Below are 14,664 nucleotides of genomic sequence, written 5' to 3'. Positions count from 1 at the left end.
CAAAATATGTCCATTACCCAAGGCAGTCACTCGCCGTGCCCTCTAATGAAGTTGCCGTCGGTGCCCTGCCCTGCCCCGCCCCTTCATCATAAAATCATCTATCAGACTGTTTGAGTGTGTTTTCTTCACTTTTGAGAAATTGCCTTGGTGCCCTTCTCAAATTTTCAACAGTTGCCATGATGCCCTCTTGAAATTTTACAAACTGCCGTGCTGCCTTGCCTTTTCAGTGAAAATCCAAGGCAAATTACCTACTTGCCCTAAAAAAGTTGCTGTGCCCCTTCAGATCCTTAATTCGAGGGCTGGTAGAGTAGGCTGTAGCGTTGTACGCTCGTGTATATAGCATGATTAGTCGCGGAGTAACAAGCGTAGTTGAATGTTCCACGATGTACACAAATTTGTTAATTTTTCTATAATATAATTTATTTTAGGTCATACGTTCATGTTGTAATTTATTTGAAATATGCGATATATGGTCACAGTTGCCACGTGTACAGCTGTTGAAAGCTATGTTTATTCAATTGTGAGCTTCGAATTTCAATTTGCACACAATCTTGACAATTTCGGTCATCATTTATATAGTGATATACTATAGTTAAATGCATTCGATGCTAGACCCGGCCCCCGGGTGCTGGACTAGTCTACGTTGCCATTATTTTTCGGTTGGTCAGCGACAGCGTTGACATATTTTGCAACGGATGTTTATTTTGTCAATGATGAAATCTGGATAAAAGTTATTTTGATGAGTTAAATGCATCTTTTGAGTAAAACTAAAAAGATTACTTATCATTGACATTGAGTTAATTTTAAATTTGTTTGTTGAAATGCAATAATTTAGATAAAAGTTGTTCGAGCATATACTCTAATGCAAATCTTTGATTTGCGTTAGAGATGGCTGCTATGAAATCCTTGTGCATAGTCCGATGCATAAAATTGTACCGAGACGTAAACATGCTTCATAGTTCACAAACACACTTCATAAGCGTGTCACTATAAGCTTTATTCTATTGCATGTATTGAGCCGCACCTTTTTACATTTTCGATACTTACGATCCTAAAAATTGGAAGCAAATATAAGCTGATTTTTGCTGACTGCACAGCCGAAGAAAAGATGGTAGAAATTTAGCCTCAACATGTGGGAGCATTTGACGCAGGTAAATGTTCATGAATAATGACTGGGAGGTCATAGGCTAACAGCTTCTATAGATGAGAGTATCTTATCACGTGAGCTTACTTGATGACGTGACCTGACCTTAGACTGGTGCCCTCAGTCAGGCGGCGAATGACATGCATGGTAGAAAGAGACGGCAAAACTGCTCAGCCATACGTGCACATGATGGCACTTTCCACACAAGTGGAATGAATTTCGCAGCTGCCGTGATCACTGGTACGCCGCCATTAAATTGGCACACTGAGTGATCGGAGCCTAACCAACACGGGCGTAATTACGCCAGAGCGACTCTCACCCAGTAAAATCAAATTTTATAGTATTTAATTAATTTGAAGGTTAGTTTTGTGGGGTTCATTATCGAACCCCAACGGTTTTAGCTTGTATTAATATTATTTATTAACATAGGCCTATTTGTTTGTGATATTTTAAGCGCTTTTAAATTTCAAAATAATCCCATTCAATTACACGGCTGACAAAGGATATTTACTGAATTTAGAGAATGCACGCGTCACCACCTGCATCTCTCTGACCTTACTTCGTGACAAAATGGTGAAGCAAGCCGATCACCGGAAAATATTGGAGCAATTTCTCTAGAAATAGTGATGAAATATCTACCTAAATGCACCTGGAATGACACATAGAACTGAGAATTACGTCAGCAACACGCATAGTAACCAATTGGTAGGTAAAGCTATGTACAAGGAGGTATTTAGGGGGTATTTCAGAATTGCCTATTGTTATTACAATGACATTACGTAACGGTATTAAAGCTTACGTAATTTGTTTACCGACCGATATTCCGGGCGAAGGGACACTAGCCACGAATGCGAGGGCATCCGTGAGCAAATTCGTGGCTAGTGTTTCTCGAGCAAGATAAAAGACTCAGTTCTCAAACCTAAAGCTAGTGAAGCTACATCATGTATTAGACACAGACTTTAAGGTACATATTTCGAGGTGCATAACAAACACCAAATTGGTGTCGATGACCTGACATGCATGCATTCTTTTGTCGAGAGTTCACATGGTCTTTCAATTTGTGCCGAGTGACCTTGGCAGACTTGACTATGCTTCAGTGGTCATGAAAGGATTCAATAGATAACCTCTGCCCCACTAATCCCCAGCTATTGTCTGAAATTGCACCTCGGAAGATATATTATAACAACTCAGTCCCTCAAATGATAGTCATATAACGACCAAAAGATAAATGACTGACTAACATTGAGGACTGAGTTCCGCAGTCTAATCATGTATACGGTACCGATTGTTCTTTAGTGTCTATTTCACTTACCGTACGCAACAAGTTTTTAGTACAGACCGCTAAATTCTAATTTTACAGCAGTAAGCTTACCTTGTTATTTATCTGCAGAATTCCCCTACCTCGACACTCCCCTGCACAGTTACAAACATCGGATGATTCGCGTGTGGACCAATCGCACGATTTTCAGGATTCAGCACAAGCGCCAATCGGGATAGGCTCATTTGTTGTGCTAATCAGGATATGAGGGCAGCAGAGCAGATTCTTTAGTGGGGCATTTATGATAGCAAGCCAAGAAGGCCATAACTTGTCATTAACAAGACAGAACAAACAGTTTGGAAAGACACATTATAGCAAGCCAGTTAGGTCATAACTTATCAATCAAATTTTTTCATTTTATTATTAAAGCAAAAGACATACAGCTCGGATTGAATTAGCTTGACTTGAATTGACCTGCCGATTGTGAATCTGAAATAAATTGAATATAATGTGTAGGGCATAATTTAAGTTCTGGTCTAGCAGACGACAATCCCCACCTGGATGGATACGGCTCGTAAGGCTTTTACGTGTGATGAAATTGACGCATGAGAAACACCTTTATAAAACTTGATATGACATCACCTTTGATCTTTTGCTGGTAGAATCTTGTTATTGTTATCTTCTTCCATTTGATACTCATAACAAATGATTTAAAGATGATTTAATGATGTAAAACCTGTTGTGTTTTCATGGTAAAATTAATGTAAATAGACCAGGGTCGAATCCATCTTGATTTTGCACACACCGCCAACAGAGGGCGTAAACATTAATTAGAAAGGCTAAATTGGCGTTTACATAATGTATTTCAGGGAATATGTGAATGAAATAACTGATGGCTAATTAATGAATTTTTAAAACTTTGTTGATTAAAATTTTGCCATCTTTTTTTTAATTGATAAGGGTACCGGGTGTTTACAAATCGGGAATGGATATTTACAGGTGGGCAAAATGAAAACACCTATTCACCGGACAATACTAGGAGGAGCTAACTTGCGGAATCTCAAGTTCCCGGAGTAGGCCTACCCATTACATCATCTGAACCAATCATAGTGTGCTCACATCAATACAATATCTTATTTAATTGATATGATATTTTATGGGGAAAAAAAGAACAGATGAAGTTTATCATGGCCAATGATTTGGTATAATGGATTATCAAACTATTTAGACTGCCACTATGCTCAAAATTAGATGCATGGGTCCTCTTAGTCTCGGTACCAGCCGGTTTGTGCTCCTCCGTCACTACAAACCGGCTGGTACCGAGACTAGGGTCCCCTGGCCATGGCTGATATACTTGTAAGATGGACTCAACTCCATCATCAATCCATGGTATTACTTCAGTGTTGTTGATTTGCAAATATAAATATTGTCTTACACTTGAAGTGTCACACTAATGTGGACCAGTGTAACATTAAACTGTTACAATTTGAGTTTAGGCCTAGATTTCAATTTTCAAGCCCAAATGGCCCTTGAAGATTTTGGCTTATTTTGAGCACTGTAGACTGCATATTAATGCCCACCATACCAGTCTGTGCCCCCCCCTCTCCCCTTCCCCTCTCTCTCCTCCTCCTCCATCCCTCTATCTGTCTCGCATGTAACAATATTTCACTAATTTCGACCATTGAATGATTCAGATGAGACAACTGTCTTGAACATAGTTAATTATTGCTGATTTTATTTCTCTTTCATTACTCAGTTCAGCTTTGTTTTAACATATAAATGTCTATTGTTTTAAAGAAAGCAAACATACCACTGCTTGTCATAAAATCCTGAATACCATTTTTTTCAAGCCTGTATTATTCTGCATAAAGTGCAAAAACATACTACCAAATAATATGAATACACTATTAATGCTTTAAAAGCACAATTAAACACTGTTTTGCAAACTAGTCAACTGTTAAAATAACACATAACAGGTTCAAGATTCCTACAATCATAACTTCAAAATTATTGTTATAACTTCAAAAACCTTTCATAAGTTTCATATACTCACAGTTCCTTATTTGTATATAAAAAATACTACCATACTCATTTCAACTAGGTGACATATTTTATATGAAATACAATTTTTTAAACATCAACAGCTGTTCCTATCTTACAAAAAAAATAATGCTATTATACAAATATTAACTGTCTATGAGTGTGATGGTCGAAATATAATCACGAGGTGAAAGATGGATTGTTCCATTCCATGAGCCAGAATGGCGAGTGGAATGATACATCTTTCACCAAGTGATTATATTTCGACCATTACACGAATTTAAGACAGTTAATATTTGTTTTATATCACCCATACATAAATTCTATTACCAAAATACTATTTAAGGTAGGAAATACATTTATTCATCAACATAACACCATGTTTTGCCATGATATACTTCACATTTTGGGATCCACCCCATAACTAAATCAGCGAGTCTAAGAGTCAGCGCACGGCTTGGCGCAGGCGCACTACGGCAGGCACTATGATGGTAAAGACTATCACACTGAGAGGTTGATGGTAAAAATGATAAATGGTAATCAAGCAATGAAATGTCTAGAATGTATGTATGAGTGATATAAACATGTACATCAAACATCAATATAGAAACTTGATTTTCTTAATAACTATGGAATAAACCTTTAAAGTAGCTACCAGAACTAACACTGTTGCAAATGCTGTTTTTTACAAAAATATTGAATTCAGTATATATTTCTTCCTAAATATAGTTTGAATATACTTATATATATTAATAAAATCTGGTAGGCTAGCACTACTTCCAGATATTTTTATCTGCATAAGTCTATGATGATTGCACTGTGTTTTTCATTATTTTTCAGCATTGCACTAGAACTGAGAACTGGCTCAGTTCCTCTGATTGTGATGCTCTTGAATTGAATTCACCAGCAAAGTGTTACATGTAATCCGATTATCACTATGTCAAATAGATCACGCTTTGGATTCTGCATCACGATCGAAATGATCACAACACAAAGTCTATGGCATGTACTACCATTACCAGGGAGTTATGTAACCACTTCGCTGGTGAATAGGCTGGAATAGCGCACGCCACGAAGCAGCCACTGATCAGGGGCATAGCCAGCTTTCGTGGGGGCAGGGGGCAAAATAAACATTTCTCAAGTCCCGGTTTGTGTGGGGGTTGGGCTCAGTCTTCCAATTGAAATGCCCTCGAATAGCCCAAAGAGCGTGCATTAAGCAGCCACCTAGCCCTCCAAAGCGAGGGGCCCGGGGTGATGGAGTACAATTAGTTATAACTTCAAAATTATGGTTATAACAAAAACCTTTCATAAGTTTCAGATATATACTCACAGTTCTTTATTTTTATACAAAAAGTACTACTCAATTCAACTAGGTCACAAATATTATATGAAATACAATTTTTGTTCCTATCTTACAAATAATGCTATGTAGCCTACATCAACATCTATATAAAAACTTGCTTTTCGTAATAACTATGGAATAAACCTTTAGAGCAGATACCAAAACTAACATTCTACTGTTGCAAAAGATATTTTTTTACAAAAATATTTAATTCAGTATATATTTCTTCCTAAATATAGTTTGAATATATATATATTAAAGAAATCTGGTAGAAAATAGGCTAGCACTACTTTGTCGGGTGGGTTGGCTCAGTTCTTCTGATTGTAATGCCCTCAAATAGTGCAAAGAGTGTGCATTAAGCAGCCACCTAGCCCTCCAGGGAGAAGGGCACAGGGTGATGGAGTGCAATTAGTTATAACTGAACAAAATTATTGTTATAATTTCAACTTCAAGAACCTTTATAAACATTACCAGTAATATAATTATAAACTTCCTTTCCCTAACAACTATGGAATAATTTTAAACACAGAACTAACATTTCTACTGTTGCAAATGCTGTTTTTCACAAAAATATTTAGTTTGATTTATATTTCTTCCTAAATATAGTTTGAATACAAAATCTGGCAGACATAACATACTTCACTTCATTTTATCTGCACAAGTCTATGAAATTGCACCATATGTTTCATTGTGATATTATGTCAATGTATTTACAGCTTTTCAGAATTGCACTATTGTTTCGATAAATGAATAAACTGCCATGGGTTAGAATAAAAAAAGTCAACTTAAGCCTGTAGTAATCATGTTTACAATTATTTTTGGCTTCAAAGTAGTTTGTATAAATCCAATATGATAATTACAATAGAACAGGACACTCAACTTATAGTATTGAGTTTGCACATCGTATAATCCAGTTCTTGTAGTGATACTGATATTTACCGCACACAATCTTTTCTCTCAGGTGTTGAATGGCCTCCGCCATATGCCAAGGTCACAACTGAAAAGCATTTGTGTTATCATGTGGTTATATCTACCACTTTCGGCAATACTGTACTACATTAGGCTGAGGTGCCCTATTGAACGTTAGCTTTGGACATTTAATTATTTTATTGATTTTTCACCTGTAGAAGTCGGATGGAAAATAAAGAAAATAATCAAATATCCAAAGCTTACGCTAAATAGGGCACCTCTGCCTAATGAATTTATTGTCAACTGTTTATAGTGCACTAATATCCATCCGTTCAGAAGGATATCAATGTTCGGTACATTCCTGATATGGCTGGTGTTTAGAGTGAGGAGTTTCTGGTCAATGTCTGACCCTACAGAATTTATATGCCAATGTGCCGTACATACGTACATCAAGACTTAACATAAGCCATAAGAGAAACAAGAATTACCCATAAAAGTACATAAAAGGTAAAACAGAACACAGAGTTTCTAATCAAATCTGCTCATGGGATTCACCATTTTGTAAATGTAGTGTACCAATGTAGAAGGCATTCATTTAACAAAAACAATTGTGTGATTGGAAGGCAGCCCATCCCTTACCACTGTAGTACTAAGATGGCATCCCTGAGCCTCAGCACAAATAGTATATTGTTCATCGCCTTCTTGATGACATCTTTGCTTGCTGAAAAGAGGATACAAAGAAGAATAAGAAGAAAACACCATCTATAATAAATTACTGAGTTTGGCGACTTGGTAAGGCTAAAAACTTCTACGTTTTACATTATTTCGGAAAACGGATTTTTGCATTGCGTAGAGTAAAGTTGTCCGCACCCCAATAAAACATCCAATTTTGTTTTTGTTTACGTTAATGGTGTCAAATTATGTTAATTAGTTTCAAAGCCACTACCAGAGCACCTGCATGCTACAACTTTTCATGCCAACACAATACACTAATGTTGATCCTGTCATCGGTGTGAGGATATTATGCCTGTAGTCTCAACTATTACATGACACAGTAGAAACTCAATTAACATCTATTGTTTATTCAACTAATTTATCAACATTAGCATGTATTCTGTGTTTTTATGGAGAACCTATAGTCAATCCCGGTGGGTTCAGTCTTCACTGACAATGTGTACGCATGATGGTTCCAATTAGGGGTACTTTTCAAGAAATGTCCGCGGAATTTTCGAGGACAAAATTGTTCGCGATTGTCCAAATTAGGGGTGTTTTGGAGCAAAATTGTTCTTGAAATGAAAAATAGGGTGTATTTCTAAGACTTTCGTCCGCGTTTTACTGCTACAGTTTTCGTTATTGTCCTCATTTCCCTGTGAAATAGGGGGTAAAATTCAAAAGCGTCCTTGAAATAGGGGTATATATTTCGGAAAAATGTCTTTGATTCCTTGTGATAAGGGGGTGAAATGAAAATGCGTCCTCAAAATGATAAAAATAGGGGAGGTATTTGGGGGCAAATTGTCCTTGATTTCGCGCAAAATAGGGGGTAAAATTGCTGCAAATGTCCTTGATTCCCTGTGAAATAGGGGTCATTTTCAAATCCTGGAACGGTCATACGTCCTACCTTTAAATACAAACTGAACCCACTGGGATAGTCAACAGTAGAGTGTTTGTTTATTGAATTAGTTTGTAAGTGAAACTTTTGAAGGACAAATTAATCAGGGTTGCCAAAAAAAAAATCATAACTTTATATGAAATAGAGTGTAAGGAAATGTGAATATTATTGTTTCAGCTGCACAGTGGTGTAGCCAGGACTTTTTCAGAGAGAGGGAGGGGGGGGGGCCGGAAGGCAAATTTAATGGGGGGGGGGGGGGTTGTCACAAATGGACTAACGAGTAGGACAAATTTATCCAAAATGGGCTAACAAATAAAGAGTACAACAAATGCATAGAAATCTAAAATATCAGATCAGCCAGCAGGCCACAGGGTCCAAGAGGGATGTGAATAAAATTGTGTTCATCTGCTCAGTGATGTAGCCAGGACTTTTGCAGGAGGCAGGGGCAGCAAGGTACACATTTCAAGGTGGGGGACAAACTTAAAATGATAAAAAATGAGCTAAAAGGTACAACAAATTTGTCCAAAATGGGCTAAAAAGTACTGTAGAAACAAATGCATAAAAATCTTAAATAGCAGAGCGACCAGCATCCCACAGGGGCAAGACATCTCACGGTGGATATGATATGGTGGCAAGAAGACTTGCTTAGATCATGATCTAATTGCAATTTCAAGCCATTGATTTATATGGAAAAGATACTAAATATTATACTTCTAAGTTCAAAATGATAATCTCCTCTCATACCATATAATCACATTAAATAAAACATTTACATGTACACAAAATATAACAAAATTTACCAACCGCGAAAGACCCTGATCGCGAAAGACGGAACCGCTAGTATAATCAAAATGATAAGGTTTGGTCTCTTCAATGTTCAATTTTTCAGAATTACAATGAGAACACTCAACAAAATTGTTCCATTATCTTCAAAACTATGTACAAGGTACAAAAACCAATTGTCATTTTAAAGATTATTCTAATCTTGACAGCTATATTAAAATCTCAAAAAGTAAAATTGTGAAATATTATTATACAGATTTTGTGAGAATGTGTTTACTGACAGGACCTTCTTATAAGGTTATTTTACAGGCTTTCATCCCTCCTCTGACTACTCACTCAATGGCTTAGTTGTCATTTGTATACTGGAAATCCAAGGGCCTAAGTTTGTATCCTCATTGGTTAGCACATTTTTTTTCTCCTGAGTACTGGCCACTTGGCAGTAGCATCATGAGCCAAGATATTTTCAGGAGAAGGGAAAGGGGGCAAGGCAATATTCAAAGCTTTTCAAGAGGGGGGTAACTTGGCTGAAAAAATTATCAAAAATAGGCTAAAAAGTACAAAAAAGGCATACAGCCAGCCCCTTCCCCCATAGCTACACCACTGCCACTTGGTATAATTTATTATTGTCAACTTCTTAGAGTTCAAAAATCTATTGGTAACAAGTTCTCAAAAACAAAAATGCTCTTTACCTTCTTTGCAATATCTGCTTCTAATCTTGCTAGTATAACTTCTTCTTGCAGAGTTTTAAGCTGGAGTTTTCTTCTTTCACGATACGCTTTGCTTCTCAAACGGTTCTGTTCCCTCTTCATGAAAATATCTTCAGGTGTTAATTTGTGTTTCTTTTGCTTTTTCCTTTGCTTTGTCTGAAAATAAAATAAATAAAACCCTGAATTGAAATTGAACTTTGTGACTTTGTTAAGCGCCCTGGGTGGTTAATGGAATGAATACGGTAGTCTTTTTAATTCTGTCTTTGAATGAGACTTTAGGTGTGGTTGACACAAAATAGTTGAATTGGAAAAAAAATGTCCTTTTGTCAAGACAATTTGCTGTGTACATATGAAATTGGCACCACAATAATGCAATTTTAGTAGCTTTCAGTTTTACCTTCAAAAAAGTCAAATTCATACCTGGTTTTCCTTCAAGTTAGTGTCAATCTCTCTCATGACTGATGACTTTGGTGTGGTAGTAATAGTTGAAACATATGAAGTACGATGTGTAATCTTGGTTTCTTCTATCACACAGCACTTAGTCTTTGGACTGATCAACATGAGATGTGGTGAATGTTTTACTTCATTTCCTGATCCATCAAAGAGCCAGGTATCTTTTTTTTAGTCACTAGGATGTGGTGTTGTAGGTTTAATTTCTGTAGGCACTATGGTAAATATGTCTTTAGTTGTGTCATAGAAGAATGAGATATCGCGATATTCTGATGCATGTTCCACAGTTGTACTTTGGCGATTATCTGCATAAAGAAAAAAGTTAAAAGAAATCTTTTGGCATAAAATGAATTGACAAAGCACCTTCAAAGGCTATGAAAAGGGGATGGGGAAATGAAGTGAACTTGTTTAGGTGTGGGACTTTGGGTGAAAAATCTGAAAATTTTCCTAAAATTGTGCAATTATGGCCCAAAAAAGTGGATTTTCTTTTGTCCTAACTGGGGGGAAACTATAATATTTTTCATCCTGATGTGGCAGTGACATCATGTTGAGACAGCTGTTTAGCGCGCGCATCTATGCCAGATGATCTTTAAGCATGTGCGTGCATATGCCAGCACTTTGAGTATCCACTAGCTACTTGAAGCTGCACCTAATGAAATACGTACTGATGTCACTGCCACATCAGGGTGAAAAAATGGTATAGGAAAGGTGGAAATGCAAATTTATCTAATGGACTTCCTCTACCATCCCTCTAACAGTAAAGGTTGGGGTTAGATAAAGTCTGTGAGTAAGGGTCAGGGAAGGGTTAGGCCTTGGGCTAGCCTGATATGATTTTGAATAGTGTAAAAAAAGGAATATGTATTAACTTACCAATCATATCGATAAGGTCCACTTGAGTTCTCTCAATGTCAGTTTCATAAACAATTCTTGATAATACATCCAATGTATCTTCAGCTGTAGCTAAAAGTCATCTGTCCCACAGCATAGATCCAGAGAATTTTGTTCTATCTGCGGTTGCCAGTGATCTTCATGATGTTGTTCAAGATCCCTATAAGGTAAGATAATGCTGTTTATGTTATCCACTATGAGCAGTTTGCCACCATAGGTCTTGAAGGTGTGTATGGTAGAAAGAACCAACATTTTAAACAAAAGGTATGCAGTTGTTTGTTTGGGGAGGCAGTGGCACTTAACTTTCATTTCTATATTTATGGTATTGAGGATGCTGCAGTGTGTTTGCAGTGTGTTTTTGAAAGTAGGATCTTAAGAAAAGAGTACACAGGTTCGGGGTACTTGAAGAACTGATTTATAGGAGTATTGTCAGAGACATTATGAAGAACTGATCATTATACGATATAATAACCTACTTAATATCTCAGGTGTAGCAGGTTTACAAATAATTATTATCATTAGATCACATCACATTTGGTTTTGAATGTGTGATAAGTAATCTTTCTAGTGTCTGCACGTTCCACCTTGTAAAACACAGGCCTTGTGGATTGAGCATTTGAAAATGCATATCAGTTTTGAAAAGGATTGAAAATGATGGTAATATTATATTGATATTAATGAAACTATTTGTTCCACACTTCAAAACCCGATAATAAACAAACCACAGCAAAAAGTACAACATACCATTCACAAAGCTCAAGAGTACTTGGTAATGAATCAACCGCAGAAGGACTAGATGACCATCTTGTTGGATCAAACAAATTTCCAAAGCTTTCATCATCAAAAATAGTTCCACATTCGCTAACCTCACTACTAAATGGGTCAGAGAATGCATCCAGACTATCTATTGATATACAAGACAAACTTGTGTTGAATTCATCGACACTAGAGGTACAAGTGTGGCGAGCTCGTTCTAAAGCTGTGGCAAATTTTTTACGTTTTTCGTTGATGAAACTCATGCCAATATGTTCCTTCATTGACCCTTTGTGGTAGGCCTTGGACAATTGTAAAACCTGGAATAAAAAAGTAAAACCAATTAGGTATGAATAGGGGAATTAAAAAGAAAAGTGGGATCAACACATGTTTATACATACACGCTATGTAACAGCGCACATGATTTTTCTAGAGACGGGCATAAACAATGTTAATGCCCGGTGGTCTGGATGTGCGATCACAGGGTATAGGGAAAATGAAGAAAAATCATGTTTTTTAACGTTACTTGTAATTTTTTGTTATCATTTTGATGAAATATGAATCACAAAATGTTCTGGAAAGTATGAACAGGGTTTGTACATACCAGAAAGCAGCTTGTTACCTTGAGCTAGAGTCTAAGCATATATATGCATAGGGCCTACTCCCAATTTCCAGAAAATTACAGCACAGAAACACAATGCTGTAAAATAAAACATAGATCAAACCTATAATACTTTTGTTGAAACTAAAAATTAAAATTTCAATTTTTCATATGGCAAATTTGTTGAAATAAGGGCCAAAAACATGCACTTTATGCAAAATGATAATCTATTTTTTTAAGGAAATGTTACAACATGCCTAAACTTAGAGTGTCAGAGACAAACAAATTGAGACCATTATTAAGGGGATCGGAGCATTGACCCACGTACGAGGGGTATCAAAAAGTTTTTGAAATTGCCCAGAAGTGAAAGAGCTATATCAATGAAATTTTGTCAGTGCAATCACTGGTTCTTATGTACACTTTGGTGCAAAAATGGTCTCATAAGTATGTTTACTTTTTTTACAGGCGCTAGATGTCAGTACCTGCCTATGACAATGTAACCGCATAACCAGCAAAATGGAGAAAATTGAGGCATGTAGTATTACTCGGGGAGCTAGGACCACTTTCTGTGCACCCCACAGGACCAAACCAAACTAACTTTTTTAGGTTCCTGAGATGACCCCAAAACATAATCAGGATGTTCCCAAAAATATAAACTGGTCCCAAGGGGGGTAAAAGGTCATCGAACTTTGCATAGGGTCAAAATTTTAAACTTGCTCAAATTGTGTTAAAAACCATTCCAATGTATTCCCCTAGCCACAAGGATTCAGAAAATGTATAGTTTGACCTATCTAGGACGTATTGTTCTTGAGCTATAACTAAAAAGGTCAAAGGTCACGTTTTTGCCTCTATAGGGGTTGAAAACATGAAAGTGCTCCGATTTTGCCACAAGAGGTGTCAAAATGTTCGTTTCGATGAAACAAATCAAATAAAAATAGGATTGTAATATCTTGGATGCTTCGTTACCTAGGTAACACAGCAAAATAGGTCAAGTAGGCCCTACCATTGAGGCCTATTGACCTTGACCAGTTTACATTTTTGGGAACATCCTGATTATGTTTTAGGGTCATCTTAGGAACCTAAAAAATTTGGTTTGGTTTAGTCCTGTGGGGGGTGCACAGAAAGTGGTCCTAGCTCCCCGAGTATATGATTAAGTTCCATTTTAAGGGTTACAGTGCCCAGAAAATCTGTGATGAAATCAAAATTCCTTTTCCAAAAAGCAACAGTGACATATCACAATCACCACCGAAGATAACTTTCATTTCATCATCGATTTTCTAGGCACTGGAACCCTTCAAAAGCAGGATTTTAATAATAACGCTGCTTGCCTCAATTTTCCCAATCTTGCAGTTTAATATGCGCAGTAACTGGGGCAGCAGGTTATTGGCATATCTTCTATCTAGCGCCACCTGTAAAAAAGGTTTTGGCTTTTTTACTCAAGGGCTTTAATTTGATATATTTAGAATGATGCATGGATGCGGCATGCGGGTGCAGGATGAAGGCAAATTTTTAATTACCTACAGTACAGATAAATTATGGGTTTGTTGATGATGATGATCAGATGATTGAATCAGCCAAACAGAACCCCACTACCGTTGTTGTTTTTAAACTTCCGTGGTCCGGGTACGCGCTGATGAATTGCGATCGCGTAGAAGTGACAAGGACAAGGTCGCCTACTACGCGCCGCGCCGAAGACCAATGGTTCAGCCGGCTTGTTGGCAAGTGCGTTGATCAGCCAATCAGCGTGATTGTTTATTGCTTTTGCATTTACGCTAGTGTACGCGATACGCACGACCACGGAAGTTATTAAAAAAATAAACTTTACTGCATTAGAAATACACATGCATTTGCATGCACTGAGACTGTGTGAGTGAAATGCAATTTCAGATTTCATGATTTTACAATCACGTCCATGCGTCAGTCATGCCAGTGTGCAGCTGATAACGCCACAAATACAACATTTGAATGACATTTCATTTAACATCTCTGTTCAATTTACAATAACTTATGCTACTCACTTTGGTTTCTTATTATCTTGAAAAACACGGCTTAAGCTTTCTTCGAAGAAATCAGCTGTTTATTGTTGTTGCATTTTGTCGTCTGCTCAAAATTATAGGGGTGGGCGATATCTTCGTTGACCCTAGTTCTGGGTGCATCGATCCACTGGTGATCGCGGGGGG

General features: G+C 37.1%; 1 protein-coding gene across 1 annotated transcript; it reads right to left on the bottom strand.

Annotated features, from left to right (window-relative positions):
• Positions 1-6,822: 6,822 nt before the first annotated feature.
• LOC140151888 (uncharacterized) lies at positions 6,823-12,200 on the bottom strand. The gene is made up of 5 exons (XM_072174206.1): positions 11,875-12,200; positions 11,113-11,290; positions 10,213-10,547; positions 9,775-9,948; positions 6,823-7,414 (listed from the first exon to the last, which is right to left on the bottom strand). The coding sequence occupies exons 3-5, from the start codon at positions 10,351-10,353 to the stop codon at positions 7,385-7,387; spliced, it is 345 nt and encodes a 114-aa protein (XP_072030307.1). The 5' UTR covers positions 10,354-10,547; positions 11,113-11,290; positions 11,875-12,200; the 3' UTR covers positions 6,823-7,384.
• Positions 12,201-14,664: the final 2,464 nt, after the last annotated feature.

The sequence above is a fragment of the Amphiura filiformis genome, chromosome 5, assembly GCF_039555335.1.
Source record: "Amphiura filiformis chromosome 5, Afil_fr2py, whole genome shotgun sequence".
In the NCBI taxonomy this organism is placed as follows: domain Eukaryota; kingdom Metazoa; phylum Echinodermata; class Ophiuroidea; order Amphilepidida; family Amphiuridae; genus Amphiura; species Amphiura filiformis.
This window is presented reverse-complemented; position numbering and strand designations above follow the sequence as displayed.